The sequence below is a fragment of the Chelonoidis abingdonii genome, chromosome 2 (assembly GCF_003597395.2).
Source record: "Chelonoidis abingdonii isolate Lonesome George chromosome 2, CheloAbing_2.0, whole genome shotgun sequence".
Classification (NCBI taxonomy): Eukaryota; Metazoa; Chordata; order Testudines; family Testudinidae; genus Chelonoidis; species Chelonoidis abingdonii.
In genome coordinates, this window is record NC_133770.1 from 150878103 (window position 1) to 150902950 (window position 24848).

Consider the following 24848-nt stretch of genomic DNA (forward strand, 5'->3'; position numbering starts at 1 on the left):
CATGTGTGTCCGTGTGTACCCGGCTCAGCATATGCGTGTCCATGTCTGTGTGTGTGTGTCCATGTGTGTCCGGCCTGGCGTGTGCATGTCCATGTCTGTGCATGTGTGTCCATGTGTGCCCAGCTCAGCGTGTGTGTGTCCATTTCTGTGCTTGTGTGTCCGTGTGTGCCCGGCTCAGCATGTGCGCATCCATGTCTGTGCTTGTGTGTCCGTGTGTGCCTGGCCCAGTGTGTGTGCATCCATGTCTGTACGTGTGCAGGGGGCAGCTAGCCAGAGACCTGTCCCTGTAGGCAATTCCCCCTCTTCTCTGCCCCGTTGCTGCACTCCCAGCAGCTCAGCCAGATTCCTGTCCCCACTGGCGCATGGCGGTAGCCGTGGCAGCGCAGCAGCGTTGGGAGCAGTCAGGGCCGTTCCTTGGGGCCTTGCTGTGTGCCCCGAGATTGCAGCCCCCGGGGAACTGCTGCACCTGCCTGAGCGTTTCCTGCCACCGCAGGAGGAGCCGGCTAGTGCTGTGCAGCAAACAGGAAGCCACTGGCTGGCCCCTTGGCACCGGAAGCAGGTGAAGGCCGGGCGGCTGCAGGGCTGCACTGGGTGAGTTGTTGTGACACTTCCCAAGCTGTTCTCTCGGGGGCACGGGTGGGATTCCACCAGCACATTCGCTTCTTCTCCCCTGTGCCCGCTGCTGGCAGCGGGGTGGGACTGGACGGGATCCGTGGCTGAGCTCTGGTGTGGAGGCCTTCTGGGGGGTAGGCCGCATCTGCACGCCCTGAGCGCTGGCGGCTAGGGAGAGCTGGTGCGAGCGGCCCAGCTGCTGCAGGGATCTCTCCACCCCAGCCACAAGGCTGCGGGCCAGGGGCTGGCTCAGCAGGTGTGAGCCAAGCAGGGCGTTGCCTGCTCATGGCCTGGCCTGCTCCTAGCCGCAGGCAGGGGAGACCCTCTCTGTAGCGCTCCCAGGCTGGGGTTCTAGTCCCTAGACCCCCAAAGCATGTGCATTGTTCTGTGTCTGCTCCCTGGGCAGCTCTTCCTTCTGCCCGCATGCCAGGGTGCTTTGTCTCCCTCTAGTGACTAGGATAAGGGTCTACTATAAGCGCTAGCTAGTGGAGCCAGTCCTTTGGCTCCAGTGGGAGAGGTTCAGGCTTTTGGTACAGATGCTCCAAGGTTCATCCCCCCGCTTTTGGCCCAGGTAGGGTTGGTCACGCAGCCTCCAGGGGCCCTGCGCCATGTGCTGCCAATGGGCTGGTGGTCCAGGCTGGCTGGCCATGGGAGGGCAAGTGGGCTGGCCTGGCCTGTTCCATGGCAGCGAGAGGCAGTGGCTACCTGGTACCAACGGAGGGAAGTGAGCCGGGGACGCGAGGGGGGCTGAAGTGGTGCTCAGGCGGGCTATGGCCTAGAACCTGGCCTTTCAGCCTCAGGCTGGTGACCCCAAGAAGGTCTTGGCCACAGGCCAGGGGATCACAACCACCCCGCTCCCTCCACATCACCGAACGGTGCCAGGGGTGGGAGTGGACGCCTGGGCAGGGCAGCCTGTCTGTTATTAGCACCGAGCTGTGGACACACAAATGAGCAGCTGGTCCTGGAGGGAAAATGTTGGGGGCTAGTGTGACCCAGGCTGCCCTGAGGCTGGTCCTGAGGCTGCCTCTGGCTTCCCTCGGAGTTTCCCTCAGGGGCCCCAGCAGCATCTCCATCGTCATCCCTGGGGAAGCCTGGGAGTGGGAGCAGTTTGAGTGCTGCTTGTGACTGCATCAAGCAGGGCAGTGCCTGGGATACCCCTTACCCTCATCCTTCCCGTGGGGGGCCTCTGCCTGCGGGAGCTGTCAGCTCTGCCAGGGATCAGCCCCCCAGCAGATTTCAGCCTAGAAATTGGCATGTCCACAGTGGAGATCCCCACCCCCCTACTCATTCCTCTTAAGCTTAAAAGCTGGAGGTGCCCCTGGGTGCCCAACAGGGTGGCATAGTGCCGCTTTTCCTCTCCTGCCTGGGGTGGGCTGGCGGTGGCTGCTCATGCTGCCCCCCTCCCCTCCATGGGAGGTTTTTCCCTCTAACTATAGCCAGGGGGAATTTGAGGGAAGAAGGGTTTGAGCCCAAGTGGCGGGTGGCTGAGCAGCACCCTTGTGTATGGGCACCGACAGACCCCGGGGTTGGCATCAGTCACAAATGTATCACGGGATCCCAGTGCGATGCTGGCGCCAAAGGGCTAATGGGGGGAAGGGAAAGGGGTGTCTCGAGTAGGAGCAGAGAGGTGATTTCGGCATGGCCACAGTCCTGCGTCCCGTTCCGGTGCCCGAGAGGGGTCAGAGAAGAGCCACGAGAAGGATTAAAAGGCTGGAAAACCTGCTTTGTGGTGCTAGGCTCTGAGGGTGTCTGCACAGCAAAGGGAAACCAGCTGGCTGGGGCTGGTTCATCGCTATGTTCACTTCAGGGTTGGGCTTGCGCCCAAGCTCTAGGACCCTCCCACCTCGTAGGTCCTAGAGCCAGGACGTCTACACAGCAATGAACCAGCCCCATAGCCTGAGTTGATGGGCACAGGCCAGCCATGGGTGTCTAGGGGCTGTGCAGACAGCCCCGAGGAGCTCAATCTCTTTAGCTTGGCACAGAGACGGTGACACGGTGTCTACGTGTGGGGAGCAGAAAGTTGATAATAAAGGGCTGTTCAGTCTAGGAGGCAAAGGTCTCACACAATCCAATGGCTGGAAGTCCAAGCTAGACACATTCCAACTGGAAGTAAGATGTAAAAGTTTAACAGGGAGGGGAATTAACCATGGGAGCACCTGCTCAAGGATCAGAGTAGAGTCTCCATCACTGACCATTTCAAACCAGGCCAGGATGTTTTCCTACTCGAGTTCAAACAGGAAGTAAGTCCGGGCCGTTGGAGGGTCGTGGGCAAAACAGCGCCACCGCAAGGCTGATTTTATGCTGCACAGCACCAGCTGAGGCGAATTTGGCTCCTGGCTCAGTGCTTGCTTGGCTGCTGCAGTTTGGCTGTTGCTATTTGATTGCCAGGAGTTATCCCTCTCAGAGCCAGGTGGGGTGTGGGATTGCAGGGCGTGTTGGAGCCAGAGCTGGGGGCAGACCCTGCCTGGGGGTGCACCCAGGTGGAATTTAACCAGCCTCGCCTCAGTGAGTAGCCACAGTGCACTGGCGGTTCTGGGGGCTGGAGCCGTTCACCCACAGGTCACTGGCTGAATGCAGCCGGGCTTAGCAGGGGTTAATGATTCCCCCTCCCCATGGCCCCTAGATGAGCTGCCCAGGTGCCAAACTCAGCCCCTGGCATGGCGCTCGGCTGGGCGCTCTCTGGGCAGGACTGCACTCACTAGGTGTTTGTACAGCACCTGGCCACAATGGGTCCCCCAGCTCCGCACCATTCTGCCCCAGCGGGACCCGAAATCCCCTCGCCTGTTGGGTACTTGTGAGAAGTGACGCCAATGCACAGGGCGAGGGGGATTTAGCCCAGCCGCAAACCATGACTTGATTTTTTTTTTAATGTTGCAATTTTTTGGAAGGGGGTGTAGGAATCTCCTGATCGCTTGGGTGGGGTCTGAGCCATGAGGCTGGAACTTCCAGGGCTGGCAAAACAGCAGGCCCCGCTCCCACCTTGGGATGCCCCCCTGGAGAGATGGGGACCAGTGCCAGCGCTGGGAGAGGGACGCCCCCCAACCACATCTGCACCTCTCAGAGCCCCGCTGCTCCAGGGCTGCAACCAAACATGCCGGAAGCTGCCGAGAAGAGTGTGTCAGCAGCGTGGGGGAGGTAATGCAGAACTCCCCCCCAGCCAGCCCCATGCCCTGCCCCAGGGCTGCGGGCTTGGCTGTGGGAGGTGGGGCAGGGAGTGGGTCGTGCCCCCCCATCTGTGCAGCTGTTTGCATGCCCTTAGCTTAGCCAGCAGTGGGAGGCCAGGAGGGCCTGGGCCTGGCTGCGGGGGGGGGGACTCTCCCCCCTCCCCGCCCCATTTCTAAACCGTGTGGGCAGGAAGTGTGCAGGCAAGTGACAGCACCAGAGCGAATGCAGGGTGGGGGGGAGGAGAGAGCCAGCGCTTTCCCCAGCCGCCCGGAGCCAGCAAGGATGGGCAGGTCTCCCCAGGCTCCCCGCCCCCGGGCAGGGGCTGGCCCGCTCCCCAGCGCAGAGAGAAGCCCCTGGTAGGTGCCTCTGGTGGGGGCTGCTGGGCCGGGAGCCAGTGGGAGTTGGCTGGGGAAGGCGCCAGGGCCGCTTGGCTTGGAGGGGAAAGTCCTGGCAGGAGCATGAGGGGAGCTCGGAGTGAATTGTGGGGACCCCAGCAGGGAGTGAGGGGGGGAGGGGATCCAGGGGGCTGCTCCCCCCCAAGCACTGCTTGCCTACCCTCCCTGGTGCTTATGGCTGTGACACGACTCAGGAAGGATGGGAGGAGGCTGGTGGAGCTGTGTCCCTGCCTATGAATGGGGCATCTGTTCCTCTGCTGGTCCTGCCCAGCCGGGTGTGGGGCAGGACAAGACTCACACAGGGGCAGAGAGAGGGACAGACAGACGCACACACAGACAGACACTCCCCCACCAGACATACCCAGACCCACAGCTGGCCACAGTCCAGCTGGCAGTGAGCTGCCCAGCCTGGAGAACCAGCCACACGTTAGCTCAGCTAACAATAGCAGGGGGCGGCTCGGGTTAGCCACTCAAGGTCCAGGCCGCCTGCCCCTGCTGTCGTCCCTGCCACCATAGCCATGCTGCCTGAGCTAGCTGCTCCCAGCACCTATGCGAACACAGACACAGCCATGCAAACAGAGACACAGAGATACAGAGACACAGCCATGCAAACAGAGACACAGACACACAGACACTTACACACACACACACACACCCCCGCAGACACACAGACAGACATGGATGCACAAGCAAGGCTGAGTACTCATGATGCCCATTGACGTTAGCAGGAGCCAGCACCTTGGAAATTGGGCCCAGGGGCACCTGGACAGGCAGCCCCCAGAAGCAGACAGACAGACACAGAGAAGGGAAGCCAGACACACTTTTGGTCTGGCTGCTCGGGGGTGTTGGTTCACTACCTCCAGTGACCATGAACTCTGGCTTTCCACTGAGCCTCACACCCCTTCACGCTCAGTGCCCTTATTGTGCTGATGGGGAAACTGAGGCAAAGAGAGGGGCAAGGACTGCACCAAAGTGACAAAGGGAGTCAGTGAAAAAGCCAGGAAAGGATCCCAGGAGTCCTGACTCCCCAATCAGTGCTCTAGTTATTGGACCACACTGCCTCTTATCTAATCATCCAGCCCCCCGAGCCCATACTTACCTCTTCTGGGAGATTGATCATCTATCCATCCCCATCCACCCCCTCTATCTATCTATCTATCTATCTATCTATCTGTCTATCCCCATCCACCCTCAGCCTTGCTGCATCCATGGCATTGTTCCTCTTCCAGAGCCGGGGTCGACGGCAGTGGCCCCAAGTGAGGTGCTGGCATCCAAAGGCGACTCTCTCCCTGTGCTGCTCTGTCTCATTGGCTGCACAGCTAGGCCTGCCCAACCTGTGTTAGTTTCACAAATGCTGCAATTCCAATGTGCTCCCATGACTCCAGGAGCTGGAGCTTTAGGGAGCAGCAAGCCTGTGGGAGAATGGGCTCTTTGCCAGCACCCAGCCTTTTTGCAGGAACGTAATGGTTTTGATTAAACTTTGGCCATGCAGCTTCTCAGACCCAGGATGGAATTTCTGGTCAGGTCACAGCAGTGAGCGAGACCCCAGAACAGCCAGTAGCCCAGTGCTTGCAGCACTCACCAGTCAGGTTAGAGACAGCCTGGCTTAAGCATTGGCAGCGCTGCACTCTCGGCTGAGAGCCCCAAGCGCGCTGTGTTTGTACATCACCCAGCACACCGGGACTATGTTCCATGAGGGGGCTCCGGACGGTGCCCTAATACAGATGACCAGGACACAAGTGCTAATAGCAGAATTCCTCTGGGGTAGGTTTTTAATGCTATAGATTAGCAAGCTGGAGCATTCAGTTATGGGGATCTTTTCTATGTGACTGTCAGTCCCATATGTCTCTGCTTAGCCGCGTAAGCTGGGACTTCACATGCATCAAGCAGGCACCGGAAATGCTGTGGCTGAGTGTAACACTCTTCCGGCTTGGGCTCTGCAATTGTGGTCGCTCTCCCAGCATCTGAGTGTGCGCGTGCACAGGCCCACGTGTGTGGCCCTGCAGCTCGGGCCCCTCTGTGGGCTGCTGTCTAGCTAGCTCTCAGTGATCCGGGGCAAGCAGAAATGGAGCCCCCGGATGCTAGGTCGGAGGTATCTGTGTGTCTGCGGGCTGGCGCATAGGGCCAGCTTCAGGGATGGGAGAACTCTGCGGACTTTAGGGATTCAGGCCTGCAGGTGTGATGCAGGGGCCAAAAGGGCAAATGTGATCGCTGGTGTGTCAGGAATCTCGGGTAGGAGCAGAGCGCTTATTTTCCTTCTGTATTCGGCCATGGTGCCACCGACCGCTGCTGGGATCATGTGTGCAGTTCTGGTGTCCCCAATTCAGGAAGGATGTTGATAAACTGGAAAGGGGTCAGAGAAGAGCCACGAGAATGATTAAAGGATTAGAAAACCTGCCTGAAAGTGAGAGACTTTCGGAGCTCCATCTATTTAGCTTAACAAAGAAAAAGTTAAGGGGACTTGATCACTATATATCAGGGATCAAATATTTCATACTGGGTTCTTCAGTCTGGCAGAGGAAGGTCTCACATCATGCAAGGGCTGGAAGTTGAAGCTAGACAAATACAGACTGGAAATAAGGTGTAAATTTTTATCAGTGACAGTAATTACCATGAACAATTTATCCAGGCTCACGGTGGATTCTCCATCACAGACAATTTTTAAACCAAGATTGGCGGGACTGAAGTCCTGCAAAGTAGCATCTAGGCTTTGTGCAGTCCTGCACCAGGGTGATCTCCATCCCTAGCCCAGACACCAGGCATTCCCCCTCCAAGTGTACTGCACATTTCTGTGTAGCTTCTACGCTCTGAGGGGCTGTCCTTTCTCCCTGTGTCGTACAGTGTTGAGCGCACTGTGGGGGCCGGAAGCATGATAGATCACACTCCTTGTCTGAGCACTTCAATGCAGGCCAGTGTCATTATCCCCATTTTACAGATGGGAAAACTGAGGCATGGAGCAGGGCCATGGTCACCTGGAGAGCTAGTTGCAGAGCTGGGATTAGAGCGCAAGTCTCCCAAGCACGTGCCCTAATCACTAGCCTATACTCTGAGTGCCGCCAATTCCTAGCTCTTTTCCTCTTTTCCAAAGGAGCTCAGGATCAATGTCCAGATGGGAAAACTGAGGCGTGAGGTGGGGCCGTGACCTATCCAAGGTCACCCAGGCCAGTGGCACAGCTAGGAATTGAACCACTTCCTTTAAAAATGAATTTCTCAGGCAGCCTTTGACGTCGGCAGACGCTGCTGACCACACAGAAAAAGACCCGCCCTGTGCTGCTCGCGTTTGTCTGCTGCGCCCCCCATGGGTCTGGGCGCCCGGTGTGATAAATTAATCATCACCCCCATGTACCGTACAAACCCTGTGACCTCCCGGTGGATTTCCCTGCTTTCAGTATCGCTCGTCATTCCTGGGCCGGGTTGCAGCGTCTCTCATCCCCGGCGGCTCGCATTGGCCTTTCCTGGGGTTGTCTAACATGCCCATTTCCAGCCCATTTCGTTGAACGTTAACTTGTGGTTTTGTTTGCTTGCCCTCCTTTGCTCCAGGGTAGACCCGAGTGCCATGGGGAGCCTCTCTAGAGAGCCGGCTGCTCACTGCTTAGCAAACAAGCTGGGAGAAGAGCCCATCTTGGCTTAACTGGACCTTTCAAAGCAAAGTCAGGCGCATCTGCAACCCCGGGGCGTGGTTCCTGGTGGAGGGTGACATGGATCCAGCCAGCCCTTCCAGCCACACGGAGCCCATGGACCTTCTGGTTCCTTATGCCGCAGAAGCTCCAGGATGTAGGCCTGGAGAAAGCCTCTTTAGGATTCAAGATGCGATTGTGTTCTCCGATCATTACACAGATGTGGGCAGTGCCTTGTACACCCAGTCCCCCTCGGGCCCAGAGGGCCACGGTGTTGGCAGCTGCTCCTTGGAAGTCGCTGCTGGGGACTGCGAGACGTCTCCGGAAGAATTTGCTGGCCTGGGAGGTGGAGAGATGCTGTGCGCCGTGGGGAATGCACTTGGTTCGGAGATCCCTGCAATGGAATTTCCACCCCCTCCAGCAGAGAACCTGAATGCTCAGGACGAGGGGAAGGATGACGCTGCCCAAGCACTGTTCTGGTCCGGGATCCTCCAAGCTCAGCTGTGTGTGCTGGACCTGCAAGGGGAGCTGGAGAAGCAAGAAGAGCCTGTTGCTGAGCTAAGCAGCTGGTCCCAGGGCCCTGAGGACGCACTGAGCCGCGCCCCGGCTGCACAGGGCTTGCCCATCTCCGGGGAGCCACTGGATGAAAGAGCCACCACAGCCAGCGACAGCGATGATGGGCAAGAGGCCGGCCTGGGGAGGCAGGAGGAGGAGAGCTGGTCGTCCGACGGGGAGGAAGAGCAGTGCCTCTTCTACAACAACCCTCTCTTCCAGGAGAGCCCAGGTCCCGCGGGGCCCAGCCCCTCTGACGGCCCTGCCTTTTGGAGTGCCACCGAGGGGGACTGCACTGGTTCCAGCGATGAGGTCGATGGGGCTCCCCAGGGCGAGTCGGTGTCAGGTGGCCAGCGGGAGGAAGAGCTCTGGTGCCCCTTCGCCAAGGCGACCGAACCGGGAGCCGAGGATGAGACGCCGTCCGATTTCCCCGCCTACACGATGCACTGCAGCACTTGGGCCCCCTTGGTGATCACAGAACGGGACATCGACAGGGCCTGCTCGATGGCCGAAGAGCCGGAGGTAAGAAGCGAGCAGCCCGTTTGCCCTTTGTCAACCTCCTCTGGCGACTAGGCTGGAGGGAGGGGCTTAGTGGAGGGACAGCCCGTGTCTCCGCTCCTTACCCCACCTGCTCAGGACAACCTGAGTGATCTCCGTTTGGAGAAAGCCCCCCTTGGCCTGCCCAGCATGTTCTGGGGATCCACTCCTGGCATTGTGGAGCTGTGAGATGGGGGGGCATGAAGGGACTGTGCCCTCCTGGGTCCGTACTGATCTGCAGTATTGACCCCCCTCAGCCCATCCAATCCGACCTGCTGCATAACCCTGGCCAGGGAACGGCACCAGAGGGAATTATTTTCCCTGCTCTGCATGAGCCTAGCAAACCAGGCTGCCAGGGGTCTGGTGGGAGGTGAATTACCTCCAGCGGCGGGAAAAGCCCTCCCCTTGATGTAGGCAGCGCATCTTGGGTGTAGATAGCCTCAGTAATTTGGAGGCGTGTCCCGTAGGAACTACATGTCCCAAGATGCAGTGCTCCAGGGCACACTGTTGACTCATATCCAGCTTCTTGTCCACTGTAACCCCCAGGTGGGTTCTGGGGCCATGTAGGGACTTGCCCAGCCCGTGGGGTCAGTTAGAGCTACCTTCGGGCTGCTCCAACTCATGATCTGTTTTTCATAGCATCCAATGAGCCCTACGGGTAAAGAACAGCCTCAGTGCAGCACGCCCCAGCCACGCCCCCATTCCCCCTCTCATGGGCCCTAGAGGGCAGAGAACAGACACAGTGCAGGGTGCCCCAGCCACGCCCCTGATCTGCCCCCTATGGCCCTGGGGGCAGGGAACAGCCACAGCGCAGGGTTCCCCGGCCATGCGCCCGATTTGCCCCGTATATGCCCTGGGGGTCAGGGAATAGCCACAGCGCAGGGTGCCCTGGCCATGCCCCTGTCTGCCCATGTGCCCTGGGGGCAGGGAATAACCACAGTGCATGGTGCCCTGACCATGCCCCCGATCATCCCCCTATGTGCCCTGGGAGGGAGGGAATAGCCACAGCGCAGGGTGCCCTGGCCATGCCCCTGTCTGCCCATGTGCCCTGGGGGCAGGGAATAACCACAGTGCATGGTGCCCTGACCATGCCCCCGATCATCCCCCTATGTGCCCTGGGAGGGAGGGAATAGCCACAGCGCAGGGTGCCCCAGCCATGCCCCAGTCCGCCCCCTATGGCCTTAGGGGCAGGGCTCCACACCAGCTGGGGAGGCCATTGCAGAGGCGGAAGCCCGAGGGGGCCATTTACACCTACCCTAAGGCCTGTTTAGTGTGTCAAACCAGTGCGAGGGGAAACCGAGACAAGGAATGGGGTTTGGGCCAACCCCTCAGCACCGGCACCGTGGGGCAGCCCCTGACACGCTGCTTGCCTGGGCTGAATTCTGACCTCAGTTCCATCGAGGGCCCTGATTGCTGGGCCCATTGGGCCAGGAGCAGGGCAGGAAATGCTAGGGGCTGGGGAGCCCTGCCCCACCCTAAGCCCTCGGGCCAAGGCTCTATTTTTAAAACTGGCCTGGCGTGGCTGGAGCCTGGCTCCAACAGGGTACTTGCTCAGCATGCGCCTTCCTGTGGATTGTTTGCAGCGGTGGCTTGGCACCTGGCCAGTCTCCAGGGTGGGGCTGGGCTGGGGATGAGGCAGCTGGGCTGTTGTGTCAGGCTTTGCTGGGGGGAGGGTGTCAGCCATCCTGCCAGGGCAGGGGCGAGTCCGTGGGGGAGGGTGACACACATTTCTGGAATATTTCCCAGGAGCAGCCCCCGGCTTCGGGGGCTGCCGGCTGTGACAGGAGAAGCTTGTGTTAGCTCCCGTATTGGCTTTCCTGCCATTGCAGTGACTGGGAGGGTGACAGCCACAGTTGGGGTGCTGAGGCTGGGGTGATGGGGTGGGACTGGGGAGGGAGGGTCCCTTGGGCGAGGGCCAGCACTGCTTTTGGGGTTACTTGGTTCAGGGGCCTGGTTCTCAGCCAAGGGGAGCAGTAGGCACTGAGCGCCTCTGGAGGTCAGACCCCAGTGTGAGGCTGAGATGATGCTGCCCAGAGTCTGTCAGTCTACAGGATGCTGCTGGGTTAAACCCGCGGGTGTCAAAACCAGACACATCCCCCGAGCTGTTACTGACCCCGGATTGCTAGCGGAGGGAGGAGTTCCTCGGAGCCGGTTCTCACCACTCCCACCTGGACTGGTCGTGTTTGTGTTACCATAACCCTTCAGGGCCCCACTCACAGACTAGCACCCCTCTGTGCTAGGCACTGTACTTGTATATTATTATTAGAGGTATTGCAGTAGCACGTAGGCACCCCAACCATGTACCAGGACCCCATTGTGCTAGGCGCTGTACTTTTCTATTGCTATTAGAGGTATTACGGTAGTGCTTAGGTGCCCCAGTCACAGACATGGCCCCCTGTTTTGCCAGGTGCTGTATGTCCCATTTCTTCCTAGGTGCTAGATTCACTGCATGAACTACATCTCCCATGATGCATCATGTCTCACCTCTGACCCACATCCTGTAGCAGGGGACTCATATGAGTGCAGGTGCATGCTGGGCAATGTAGTCCAGCCAGGGAGCCCCATCCATCCAGCACAAATGAATAAGAGGTACCAGAACTATAACTCCCATGAGGCACAGTGGCTCCATGGACAGATGTGGTTGAAAGTTTCTGCATTTTTGAATTGACTTTTTTTCTGACCTTTTCATTCTGCAAAAAAATGTCAGTATTTTTGCCTTCCATCCCAATTCAGGAGCAAAACCAATGTTGAAATACCAGGATACTGTGATTTCTGCTCAGATCCCATCCAGCCCTGTGGGTCAGCTAGGTTCAGGTCAGCCTGCCACCAAAAAGGCCAGAGCAGACACAGAGACGGGCAAGGGCTGGGCCATTGGCTTAGAGAGGAGGAGAAGTAGGGAGATGGCAGAGAGCTGTAAAATAGAGTGAGAGAGAGATGGGGAGAACAGCAGGCCCTGCCCTATTGCATAATGCCCCTGCCAGGGAACAATCGATGAGTGTTAAAGGCAGCGAATGAAAAACACACACAGGGCCTAGTTAACCTGTGGAACTCCCTGCCACAATAGATCAGAAACAAAAGAGGCTCAGCAGCAAATCAGGCTTGGTTACCTTCAGTCGTGTTATAAACCCTCCTGCATCAGGGTGTGAGCCAGCCACTCATTAACAGGGCCCGGCAGAAACTTCCCTTCTGAGTCCATAATTTCAGAGTCGGTTATTGTGGAAATTTTGCTGTTTCTGCGACAGTCGCTGGTGCCAGGCACAGCTGGGGCCAGGAGCGTGGGCCGGAAGTAGGGTGACCAGATGTCCTGATTTTATAGGGACAGTCCTGATTTTGGGGTCTTTTTCTTATATAGGTTCCTATTACCCCTCACCTCCATCCTGATTTTTCACATTTGCTGTCTGGTCACTCTAGCTGGAAGGGCCAGTGCATGTCGTTTCCAGAGAGGAGGATTAAGCAGACCAGGGGATGTGGTGGATTTTCCCTCACTCGGCATTTTCCAATGGAGATTGGGCATCTCTTTCTACAATCTGGGTGTCCTGGGCTGGATTGTCCACCTGCGTTGAGCAGGACGCCAGGCTGGATCAGAGCAACCCCGCCTGGCCTTACCAGCCCACTCCCTGGCCTCTGTTCTGTTCCTAGCAGTTCTTGGGCTCCTGTGGATTTTCTAATGTGTCTTTGCTTGTTCTCCAGGCCTCCGGCCTCCCCCCCGACCAGCTGGCGGATGGAGCCGACTGCCGCCCCCCGGTTGTCCTGAGCAGCACAGAGTCAGGTGAGTCCTGGGACCATTTGGGGACGAGACGGCTGTTCTGCGATCGCTCTTCCCTGGCCTATAGGAGGCGGGGGGCTGGCTGTGAGACCAAATGTGGGGGGCAGACCATACCCCACCTGCTGCTGCTGGTTCCTGTGCCTCTCTGCAGCAGCTGGTGCTGCCGCTGTCCCGGATGACACTGCGCTGGGTGGGCCCTGGGTCTGAGCCAGTCGGGCCAGGCCTGTGTGCCATGCTTAAAGCAGGGGCCCCGTCATATTCTATGGAAAAGAAAGGGACATAACATCTGCCTTCCCCTACACCCACTCTGTCCTGCCCCCCCCCCCATCTGTCCTGTCACACCAGCAGGGGTCTGCCCCATATCGCGGGCAGGAGGCTGGCTGGGGCCACAGCAGCGGGGGAGGGGGGCTGTGCTGGGGCCATTGGTAACTGGACTGTTCCCACAGGTCTCAGTGGTGCACTGGACCAGGAGGAGGGTGGCTTGCTGTTTTCGGCTTCCAGCACCTCCTTGGTATCGACCCTGCTACATGCTGAAGACTGGGACCACCGTAGCCCCTGCGAGCTCTGGCCTCCAAGTCCCTCTCCGGGCGGAGGAAGCTGGAGCCCCCAGGCCTTGCCGCAGCACACCATGGAACCAGCTCAGCACCAGGAGGCGGATTTGGAGCTGCCAGCTCCTGGCCATGACAGCCTGGCGCCCCTCTGTCTGATGGCAAAGGCGTCCCAGAGCACTTCCTGCCCGCAAGGGGAAGTCACTGTGGCTGAGTCCCCGGCTGAGTCGCTCGACGCGGCGGAGGGGAAGCCAGGCAGCGCGGCCCAGGGGCAGGACGTGGAGGAACTACCCCCCATGCCTGGAGATGAGCCTGTGCTGGGGGAGGAGGGCAGGCTGGAGCCCACCCCGGGGTAAGTCAGCTCGCGAGTGGGGCCATGGGGAACCAGATGGGAGGTCACGGGGCTCAGGCAGCCACGACATCCTCCAGCTGTGGTTAGGTGGCGGGGCTGAGCTGAGCTTTGCACTGTGAGGGCACCTGAGATGAGAGCTGGCAGCCATTTGGTGAGCACTCCGAGAGGGTAGAGATAGCTGAGAGCTAATGGAAACTGCTACCCGTCCGTCCATCCATCTGTCTATCCATCCCTCCCCAGACTCCCCCTTGATCCGTCCATCCCCAGACCCCCCCTCGATCCATTCCTCACCCGACCCCCCCGACCTCCCCTCGATCCGTCCCTCCCCAGACCCCCCTTGATCCCCTTCCTCCCCAGACCCCACCTCAGATCCATCCCTCCCCCGCGACCCCCCCAACCTCCCCTCAATCCGCCCTTCCCCCAGACCCCCCCTCGATCCATTCCCCACCTGACCCACCCGACCTCCCCTCGATCTGTCCCTCCCCAGACCCCCCCTTGATCCATCCCTCCCCAGATCCCACCTCGATCCATCCCTCACCCGACCCCCCCGACCTCCCCTCGATCTGTCTATCCCCGGATTCCCCCACTTGATCCGTCCCAAACCCCCCTCGATTTGTCCCTCCCCAGATCCTGGCTGGGATGATTTAGTTGGGGTTGCTCCTGCTTTGAGCAGGGAGTGAGACTAGATACCTCCTGAGGACTTTTCCAACCCTAGTATTCTATGACTGCAGGCATGGACTGCTCCTCAGCCTTACCCCTCTCTTTGATGCACACATGAGCTGATATAGGATTTGCTCACTCCTAATGGGGAAGCAGAATGAGAACCCAGATTCGTTCACTCTCCGAACTGCAGCCTTTGCCCTGTGAGCTAACAAAGAGCACTCAGAGGCAGCAGCAGCAGTAGGACTCTTATCCTTACTTATCCACAGACTCGTGTCTGAGCGCTGCGCACAGAGGGGCAGATCACAAGGCCCCATGCATCACTTACACTGCCTGAGCTAGACCCCTGAGGCTCAGAGGGTGGGGGGCAGACAGAGCTGGGCCTTGCAGCCCGGCACATGGAGCCAGTCCCCCCCGCACCCCCTCTGGCAGCAGGCTGGTGCAGGAGAGGTCAGGACTCAGCCATGGGGAGGGGAGTGATGGGAGGCCCCCCCCCCCCCGCTTCTGACACCTCCATCCGCCCCCTCAGGTGTCCCAAGCAGGAGGACGCAGGGGAGAAGCCAAGAGATCTGGAAGCGCCACAGCCCGACGGGGCGCTGCTTGCCAATGGGGCCTCTGGGGACCAGCAGGCCGCTCAGCGGCTGGCAGCGCGGCTTTACCACCTGGACGGCTTCAAGAGGTCACAGGTGGCCTCCTACCTCAGGAAGAAGTAGGACTTAAGTGAAGTTTCGGGCAAGATGGACGGTGTTCTGGAATGTCCCCCGCTGGGAGGGCTGGAGTAGCCAGGAGCTCCTCCCACTGCCAGGGCCCTGCCCCACTCCCCACAGTGCCCCCCGCTGGGAGGGCTGGAGTAGCCAGGAGCTCCCCCCACAGCCAGTGCCCTGCCCTGCCCCCCACAGCGCCCCCTGCTGGGAGAGGCCAGGCCTGGAGTAGCCGGGAGCTCCCCCCACAACCAGTGCCCTGCCCTGCCCCCCACAGTGCCCCCTGCTGGGAGAGGCCAGGCCTAGAGTAGCCAGGAGCTCAGCTCTGGGCTGCTCTGATCTGCCTGTGTTGGTTCCCAGCAACGAGTTCAGCCGGCAGGTGGCGGAGGAGTACCTCACCTTCTTCCAGTTCAGCGGGCAGACTCTGGACCGGGCGCTCAGGTAAGGGCATCCAGAGCATTTCCCAGGGGAGCAGCGCAGGACTAAAGCTTGTGGGGAGGGGGGCAGAGGGAGGAGGCGCTCAGAGCAGCGCTATTAATTCCTCATCTCTTGCGCCGGAGCTAAGGCCAGCCAGAGAGGGCCCCAAGGTGCCAGGTCCTGGACACACAGCATACTGGACAGTCTGCACCCCGAAGAGCTGACAAGCTAAAAAGGGCAGACATGGGAATGGGGACTGGAGCAAACAACTGATCAGCTCCAGGCAGAGAAAGCCCCCAGGCCACACAGCTCTGGGTCCGGGGAGCAGAGTCCCTGTTGCACGGGCCTGGAGCCGCAAGGTGCCAGGGACTGTACAAACACCTGGGGCTGCAGCCGCAGCAGACGAGCGGCGTGCACAGGGTGGGGAGAGGAGAGGATCCAGCCAGTCTAGGTGCAGTCTCCCAGCGCGGTGTCTCCTCTGCGACGGGCAGGTCCTTCCTCAAGGCCTTCGTGCTGACTGGGGAGACGCAGGAGCGGGAGCGGATCCTTGGACACTTCTCTAAGCGCTACCACCTGAGCAACCCCGATGCCTTCCCCTCAGCAGGTGAGCTCCCCGGGGCCCCCACATCCCCGCCCCGGCTTACAGACACCCTAGGGTCTGATGCACCCTGTGCCTGATGCTACCACTTACTCCCCACCGGACCGGTGCTGCTCTGTGCCTCAGTTTCACTACCCACACTAGCACAGGCAGGAGCATCGTGCTTCTAAAGAGCGGCGATGCACCCCTCCCAGCCCCCGGGCCATTCAGAGTGCTCATGGCGCCTACCACTGAAAGGCAGCCACCTCTGGGCTGGAACCAGGGAGCTGTTTAATGGCACCACAAGGCTGTGGGCCAGTTTAAGACAGGAAGTGAAGAGTGCTGTGCCACAGGAAGCTGCGAGGGTGAGGTGGGGGTTAGGGGCAGAGGCGATGAATGGAGCTGGAGTTTGGCTGGGATGCCCAGGTTTTACTTTGGAGCCCTGGGATGGAGGCGTTTCGGGATCCCCACTGCCCGCATGCGAATGCCCACGATTGCCCCTGCCCCCACCCCAGCACTCAGTAGATGCCAGGGGAGGAGCCGTGCCATGGAGATCTGGGATCGGTTGCCAGAGGGCTGCCATGGTGCCTGCATGGAAGAGGTGCCAGGCAGGGCGATCAGTGCCCTGGAGGGCCGTGGGCCCCCCACTGTCCACACGCAGCAGGCTCTGCAGATCTCTCCTGCCACGGACCCCAGGCCAGCTCCGTGCTGAACACACACTCCCTCTCTGCCCCCTAGATGCTGTGCACACCCTGACCTGCGCTCTCATGCTGCTCAACACGGACCTGCACGGACAGGTGAGCCCATGGGCATGGGGGGGGAACTCCGGGGGGCAGCACCTGGCCTGTGCCGATCTGGGCGCCCCTCCCAGGAGGGAGGGCGGGTTCAATGGGGATCTCATCAACCAAGCCCAGAGCATGGCCCAACTGGCCATGCCAGGGCAGTGCCCAGAGCTGGGTGTTTCGTGGGTAAACGGGGTTGGTAGTGGGATGTGCCCTCCCTCTGGTGGTTCCCATTGGCTGGTGCTTTGGTGCCAGCATGCAATGAGTTAGGGGAGCTCAGCCCGTCTCCAGCAGGGAGGGCTCACGAGGGGCAGGGTGAGGACTGGAGGCAGGTGGCTGTGCACGTTCTGGGTGGCAGTCGGGGGGAGGGATGGTCCATCCGTCTGGCCCTTTTCGCCAACGTCACAGTCACTAAGGGAACCGATCGCATGAAAAAGCAAGGCTAAAAAGCTCGTTAGCAAATGGGCAGGCTCAGTCTGGGGGAGGACAGGCCTCCAGTTAGCACACACGTGCGTGGACACAGGCTCCGTTATCTCTCACATATTTGCATGTGCATGGCCATCCGGGTGCTTGCCCAGGTGTGTGCTCATGGGCTTGTGCTAGCATATGCCCATGTCGGGGGAGGGAGATCTATGGAGCTGGGGCTGCCCGCTGGTTTTGACTGGCATTTCGCTTTGCTGGGTGAGTCTCCTTGTCCCTGGTCACACACAATTCCAGCACTGCTCAAGGGCCCATTAGTCTTCAGCTGATCTGGGGAGTTGGGCAATGTGGTGACTGGCCCTGCAAGCTCCCCTTCTCCTGCTGCTCTGAGAGCCACCCCTGGTGCCTGGCAGCACCCAGCTGGGCCCCTGGCAGCTGTTCTCTGTGGGACCCTGGGCCTCGTACCCGAGAGGAGCTGTGCCCGTGATTCACATCCTGGGTCAGGGGGAAGGTCACCCCTGAGAACAGTGCCCCCCACCCAGATGTGTCATGGCTCCATGCTGCAGCTCCAGGGTGAAATTCTGTGTGAGCATGGGCACAAGGCCCTGGGTGTGCATGCCACATGGTCTGTTTGCCCAAGAGCAGGCATGTGTGTGAAGAGGGGGAGAGTCTGTGTGCAGAAACATGGGCGTGGAGGGGTGTGCCCAAGCAGGCTCCAGCACAGACCTGGTCCCCGAACTCCTGGGTTCTGCTCCTGCCAGCCACCCCACTCTCGCTTTGTGCTCTTAGGGGCAAGGAGCGACTCTGCCTGTCACTGGGATAGCCACGTTGTCACGGGCAGGCTAGCAGAGCGAGGGGTGCAGGGCCTACCCCCCAGCTGAGTTGTCAGCCTGCGGGATGGAACCGTGGGCAACTCCTCCATCAGCCTGTGTCTGTGGTTCTGGCCAGCACTAGAGGGGGCCAGACATGGCACTGCTGCCCTCTGCTGGCTGGATGTAGCATCATGTAACAGTGTGTCACAGCGCCGGTGCAGCTCCTCTCCAGGGCTCTGGGAGCAGCAGGCTCTTAGTGTTAGAAAGATTATTTGGCTCCATTATCCAGGCTGTGGGACGTCAGTGCCCCTGCCCCTGGAGCTGGCCCTGGCCATGTGTGGGGCCATGTGTGGGGGCCATGTACACTGGGCAGCATTGAGTGCCCTGTGGGCACAAACCCAGCCCTGTTCTCACTGTGATCCGTGTTTCTCCCACCCTGGTCTGCGTGTGGCATCATCGCCCCCTTGTGGCTGCAGAACATTGGCCGCAGCATGACCTGCCATGAGTTTGTAACCAACCTGGATGGCATGAGAGACGGGCAGAACTTCCCCAAAGATCAGCTCAAGGTACCGAGCCCCTCAGCCAGGCGAGCTGGCGCCACTGGCATCGAGAGCTTCCGGCCGGCATGCTAGCTGAGGGCCTGGCACACCCGATACCTACCCAGCTGTGTGTGTCCAGCCATTGCACTGTCCATGCATTCACCAGTCTGTCTGTCCATCCTGCACAGATCTATCCATCCACCCCCGTATCTATCTATCCCCCACATGCACACTCTATCTATCTATCCCCATACACCCCCTCTAGCTATCTCTACCTATCCCTGGCACCCTGCCCCCAGTGTCTCAGTGCTGCATGGGTTGGGGAGAGTAACAGGGCTCTGCGTGGCCCTGTGTGTGGGGGAGGAACGTGGCTAATCCCGGAGCCCAGGCCCATTCCTAGAGTGCTGTTGGGGAGACAGCCCAGGGAACCGCTGTGGGGTCGCAGTGATTGCACTGAGGGTGACACCCCCCTAGATGGGTGTGCCCAGCCGTCCCAGATAGGGCTGTCTCTGCAGAGGGCAGCATTTGCAGCAGCAGACAGTCTGGCAGCAGAACAGCCCTGCCTGGGGTAGTGCCGGGGGGGAGGAAGGGACCCCCAGCTGTCTTGCTGCTAGGGGGCTGCGTGGGGCCTGCCCCAGGCATGGGGCAGGGCTCTCACGGGGGGTGTGGCCCCTTTGACACCCTGCTGCTCTCCTGGCAGGCCCTGTACTACTCCATCCGCAACGAGAAGCTGGAATGGGCCATGTGAGTACCCGGGGCACTGCCAGCCTCCCACTGCCCCTGCTGCCTGCAGTGGTCCCTCCCGGGAGACATGTAGTCTGGTCCAACCCCCACTCCACCCCATGGATCAATGGCATGTTCCATTCCGATGGCGGGGGGGGGGGAGCCACAACCTGTTCCTTTCTGACCATGGTGGGATGAGTAGGAGCCACGGCCTGATCCATTCTGACCATAGGGAGGGTGGGCAGGAGCTACAGCCTGTTCCATTCTGATGACAGGGGAGTAAGGGAGAGCCATGTCCAGTTCCATTATGATGGGGAGTAAGGGGAGCCACGTCAGTTCCATTCTAACCCCGGGGGCGTTGCAGGAGCCATAGTACATCCTTTCTGACCATGGGGAGGCGAATGATGGGGGCGTGGGGACAAACCCCGGCCTGTTCCATTCTGACCGGGAGGAGGAGGGCACTGTGCCAGCCCAGCCTGTGATGCTGGGCTCCGTGGCTCCCCCTGCAGGGACGAGGAGGAGCTGGTCAGCGCCCTGACGCCCCGGCCACCCAGCACCCCGTCCAGCCGGAAGAAAAGTAACCCCTTCCTGACGCTGACCCAGGACGCTAAGGCCACCACGTACAAGGAGGGGCAGCTCGCCCGCAAGGTGCACGCCGAAGCCGATGGCAAGAAGAGTGAGTGTCGTCTGTCTCCCCAGCAACCGGCATGTGGGGAGTGACATCTGTTGCCTGGCAGTCAGCATGCAGGGAGTGATACTTGGCAACCAGTATGGGGGCGGGAGTGACACCCGTCACCTGGCAACCAGCGCAGGGTGTGTGATGCCTATTGTCCCAGCAACCAGCCCGTGGGGAGGGGGGGGAGAGAGAGAGAGAGAGAGAGAGAGACGTGTCACCCTGGGAAACAAGCGTTGGGGGGTGACACCCATCACAGGCTGGGGCAGGTGGAGCTCTCATCCTCCCTGGGGCGGGAGGGGCTGGGATCTCACCCTGCATGACTTTGCCCTTCCAGCACCCTGGGGGAAGCGAGGCTGGAAAACCTTCTACACAGTGCTCAAGGGGATGGTGCTGTACTTCCTCAAGGTAATGCTAGGGTCCTGCTGGGGGTGCAGGGACGGGTGGGCAGCGCCGTGGGGCTGGGGTCATGGGGAGGCATAGGCAGTGCCGTGGGGCTGGGGGCACGGGGAGAGCAGCCCATCAGGGTCTAATCCCCAGCCCCTACCTCGTGGCTGGGGGGCACCATATCTAAAGTGGCTTTGTGGGCTGTTTGTGGCTCAGATCCATGTTTCCCTGATGGCCAGCAGGAGTCTCCAGCAGGCACCAGCCAGGCCCAACACCCCTGGCCCAGCCCATGGAGCAGGAGAAGCCTTGGGAGTGGGTCCCTGGTGTGGGGGCACAAAGGGCAGGCAGTGGGGGGCAGACGGGCTGTGCTGGGTGGGAGCTAGGGCTCCGGACAGGGCTGTCTGCTCCCGCTTCTTGGCTCATGTGCCATGTGCCCCTACCCTGCAGGACGAAACCCGGGCAGAGGCTCTAGGCATGGAGGAGCCAATCGGGGTGCACCATGCGCTGGCCGAGAGAGCCTCCAAGTACAACAAGCGCCCGCATGTCTTCCGCCTCCAGACGGCCGACTGGCGTGTCTTCCTCTTCCAGGCGCTGTGAGTGGCCCCCCAGGCATGGTACCTCCTGACCTGGGTACACTGCCCCCATCCTGGGCATGCTGCCCCATTCCCCCACCGAAGCCCCCCACCCTTCCCTTCTCCCCTGGCCAGGGCACATTGCCTCCAAACCCATCCTGGACACGCTGACCCCACCCTGGGCATGCTCCTCCCCTGCCCTGCCTGGGCACTCTGCCCCCGCCCCCACACCCCAAGGCACACTCTCCCTGCTCCTTTACCTCAATCCCCCGTGTCCTGGGGCCTGCTGCCCATCCCACCCCGAAGGCACTGCATGTTACATGGCTCTGCCTTCATAGCTGGAGTTCTGCCCATGCCCCTCACTTCCAACCCGCAGCCCTCACTACACCCACCCTGGGAGCTGAACACAGACTGGGATCCAGCCGGAGCAGCCAGTCAGAGCCTTCACCCCAGAGGGTGTCTGCTCCCGTGCAGGCACCAGTGGCGCTGCCTCCTCCCAGAATCCACCCCCCAGTCTCTCCCTCTCTCCTCCCCAGAAGCGCCGAGGAGATGAGCTCCTGGATCTCCCGCATCAACCTGGTGGCCGCCATGTTCTCGTCCCCACCCTTCCCAGCAGCCGTCGGCTCCCAGCGCAAGTTCATCCGGCCCATCCTGCCCACGGCACAGTGCCGCAGCTCCCTGGTGAGTTCCCCAGCGCTGCCACCCTTGGGCATGGGGCAGGGCTGCCCCCAGCGACTGCCAGCCATGGGACCCCCAGGGCCCTCAGTGACTTCTAGCGATGGGACCCCCAGGCCCATCAGTGACTCCCAGCCACAGGACCCCCAGGGTCCCTCAGCGATTCCCCAGCAACGGGACCTCCAGACCACCTGGGGGTTTTCTCCCCAGCCTGAGGGGCTCACTGACAGGGACATCTTCCTTGGCTCAGTTTTGCCCCCTGGTGCCACCCCTGAGTGCCCTCCCATGGGCTCTGCCCCATCATGGATTTGTGGGACCGTTAGCACCGTAGGTGGTGACTGGATCAGCTTCCCAGCTCAACCCATGCCAGCCCCGTGCCCCATGGATTGGCTGTTTGTCGTGGCCATCCCTCCGTCCCCAGTGGCTGCGGTTCCCCGGGTGTGGGGCTCCTGGGGATGTGGGGGGGCTCCTGGACTGAGCCCATGTCCCGGCAGGAGGAGCAGCACCAGGCCCATGAGGCGTGCATGGACAAGTTCTCAGATGAGCTGGGTGAGCACCAGCGGAACCTGCCCGACAAGCGGGGCCGGGGCCGCGACCTGGAGGAGTATCGGCTCAAGAAGGAGTATCTGCTCTATGAGGTGGGTACTGCCCTGGGGGCAGGCACTGGCTGGGGCCGGGCGGTCGCTGTGTCCTCAGTAGGAATGGCTCAGAGCCAGGGGGCTCAGCAGGGAGTGCCCTGCTGCTGGGGGAGGGGGCTCAGCAGAGGGCGCTGGGCTCCCTGGGGAGGGGCGAGGGCTCAACAGGGGGCGCTGGGCTGCCCAGGGGGGAGGGAAAGCTCAGCAGGGGGTGCTGGGCTGCCAGGGGAGGGGCAGGGGCTCAGCAGGGGGCACTGGGCTGCCGGGGGAGAGGTGGGAGCTCAGCAGGGGGCTCTGGGCTGCCGGGGGAGGGGCGGGGGCTCAGCAGGGGTGCTGGGCTGTCAGGGGGAGTGAGCTCAGCAGGGGGAGCTGTGCTTCCGGGGGATGGGTGGGAGCTCAGCACGGGGCGCTGGGCTGCTGGGGTGGGGGGCTCAGCAGGGGGAGCTTGGCTGCCGGGGGCAGGGCAGGGGCTCAGCAGGGGACGCTGGGCTGCCAGGGGATGGGTGGGGCTGGGGGATCCAGGGGCAGGGGTGGCTCCAGGCCCCAGCACGCCAAGCACGTTCTTGGGGCGGCAAGCTGCAGGGGGCCTCTGCAGGCAAACCGTCGGAGGCAGTCTGCCTGCCGTGCTTGGGGCGGCAAAATCCCTAGAGCTGCCCCTGAGCAGTGGGCACTGGGCTGCAGGGAGAAGGGAAGGGATCTAACACTAAAGGGAAGATCACAGGGCACCCCAGGTGCGGCCGTTCCCCTGCCTGGCACGTTGCCTCCCAGAGCTGGCCACAGCCAGGGCTCATGCTGCGCTCACCCTTGCAGAAGCACCGTTACGAGACCTACGTGAAGCTGCTGGAGGCACGTCTGTGCGGGGGCTCCGAGGCGCTGGAGCAGTGGGAAGCACGGCTCGGGGGTCCCGACTCAGCCGACGAGGGGCTCGGCCTCACCAAGTCGCACTCCAGCCCCTCACTCAACCTGGACCCGCCACCCACTGGTGTGAAGGTCAAACGCAACATCTCTGAGCGCAGGACAGTCCGCAAGATAATCCCTAAGCGCAACAAGCAGCTGCTGTGACCCCCCCACTTCCCGTGGGGTGCCCAGGGACACCCCCCGGGCACTCACCCCAGCACAAGGTACGAGCCGTTGCCCGGACTGGAACCTGAGGCTCATACACGACGGCACCGACAGCATGGAGCCCCCAGGTGGCGCCAGCATCTCAGCAATGGGTGGACAATGGTGGCATCAGGAGTGCGTGGCCCCCTGGGGGGTCCCAGCCCAGGACTCTGAGTCCTCCCTGCCCTTGGAATGGGAGGAGCACCGAGCCCTGCCCATGTGTCCCCCCCAGGAGGCAGCGCTGCCTTGATGGACCTGGCCTGGGCTGGGCTGGGCTGGGGGACACCTGACACAGGAGGGTACATCCTGCCAGCTGAGCTGGGTTCTGGGGGCCCCCCAGGGCGCCGCACCCCCCACGCCGGCTCCTGAGTCCTGTTCTCATAGACTGGAAGCCGCCAGAGCAATAAACCAGAGTGAGCTGTGGAACCGTGCCCAGGCTGCGTGGGGACGGGCGGGGACATGGGACTATTCCCCGCCTGAGCAGTGTGCCCATGTCATGGGGGCAGCGGAGGAGAGAGGGGACTGCCAAACCCATGGGCCTGGCTTGGCAAAGCCCTGCGCTGCCTCATCACCTCGGGCCCAATCCTGCAGCTGGGGCTGGGCAGGATGTCGCACTGATGGTGTGATGGGCCCTCCTGCTGCTGCAGCGCCCAGGTGATGGGTGCCAGATGGATACGGAATTCACGCCCCTCGCCCCCCTCTGCCCCCACTGGGCCAGAGCCGGGCAGTGGGGCCCCTCCACGGCTGGAGAGCCCTTGAGTGCTCACCAGGGCATAGCTGAGCTGCGGGGGTGGGGGCAGCATGATGGGAAAGGGGGGGGAATGAAGAGCACCGCTGGAATTTGGAGGTGCCTGGGCACCTGGGCTGAACTTGCCCCAAGGGAGCCACCTGGCCCGGCCCAGCTGGAGGCTGCAGCCAGGAGGGGCTGGGAGCCAGGGGGAGAAGGCCCCGGCTACCCCACCATGAGCTGCCCCCCAGCTCTGCCAGTGCCCCTCAAGCCCGACCTGCAGCCCCCTGCTAGCCCAGCCCTGCCCCCCCATACCAGGCAGATGGTGCTGGTTTCCTATCCAGCTAGCTGCTCCCCTGGTTCTGTGGCTCCTCCCCCAGCCCTGACTGCCCCCTGGACTCTGGCAGTGCCTGGCCGGGGTCTCAGGTTGCTCCAGGGGGGCCGGGGCACATTGCCCATGTCTAGGAACTGCCTTGCCCACAGACAGGCACCCGCTGCCCTGCCCGGAGTGAGGTGCTCTCTGGTTCCCCAGGCATTCAGGGGTGTGGGGCCAGGACTCCTGGGTTCTCTCCCTGGCTCTGACATCCTGCAGCCAATCTGTCCTGGGGGTGCTGCTGGGACTCCTGTCCCTGGGCACTGCGGCCCCATCGCTCCTCCCCTCACACCCGGCCCCATCGAAGCCCACCCACCTGGGTTTCTGCTGGCTCTGCCCAGGACTAATAGGTCACCCAATAGGAGTCTGCTATGCTGGCGTTCCATTGGCTGGGTGCATTGTCACTCATTTCGTGTTGGGAGTGGGCGGAGTCTCTGCAAGAGGCCCGGGAAGGTCGGTTTGGTGGGGGAAAGACCCCGCGGTGCTGGGGGCCCAGGAGATGGAGCTCCCGGCCCAGGGAAGCGGCTGAG

General features: G+C 61.3%; 1 protein-coding gene across 3 annotated transcripts; it reads left to right on the forward strand.

Annotated features, from left to right (window-relative positions):
• Positions 1-395: 395 nt before the first annotated feature.
• LOC116830703 (PH and SEC7 domain-containing protein 4) lies at positions 396-23644 on the forward strand. 3 transcript variants are annotated; one of them, XM_032790338.2, is made up of 16 exons: positions 396-591; positions 7713-8863; positions 12569-12647; positions 13091-13544; positions 14734-14913; positions 15266-15346; positions 15814-15926; positions 16638-16696; positions 18390-18479; positions 19153-19196; positions 19685-19851; positions 20186-20256; positions 20683-20828; positions 21344-21488; positions 21977-22120; positions 22928-23644. In XM_032790338.2, the coding sequence occupies exons 2-16, from the start codon at positions 7871-7873 to the stop codon at positions 23177-23179; spliced, it is 3018 nt and encodes a 1005-aa protein (XP_032646229.1). In that variant the 5' UTR covers positions 396-591; positions 7713-7870; the 3' UTR covers positions 23180-23644. The 3 variants fall into 3 exon arrangements, with proteins under 3 accessions (XP_032646229.1, XP_032646230.1, XP_032646231.1); XM_032790339.2 differs by lacking the exon at positions 396-591 and adding an exon at positions 4005-4133; XM_032790340.2 differs by lacking the exon at positions 396-591 and adding an exon at positions 6126-6404.
• Positions 23645-24848: the final 1204 nt, after the last annotated feature.

What these genes read in the sequence shown, in the direction of transcription:
- LOC116830703 (XM_032790338.2), top strand. Translation starts at nt 7,871, where the DNA reads ATGGATCCAGCCAGCCCTTCCAGCCACACGGAGCCCATGGACCTTCTG. An exon ending in CCTGAGCAGCACAGAGTCAG is followed by an intron (nt 12,648 to 13,090) that starts GTGAGTCCTGGG and finishes CTGTTCCCACAG; the next exon opens with GTCTCAGTGGTGCACTGGAC. An exon ending in AGGCTGGAGCCCACCCCGGG is followed by an intron (nt 13,545 to 14,733) that starts GTAAGTCAGCTC and finishes CCGCCCCCTCAG; the next exon opens with GTGTCCCAAGCAGGAGGACG.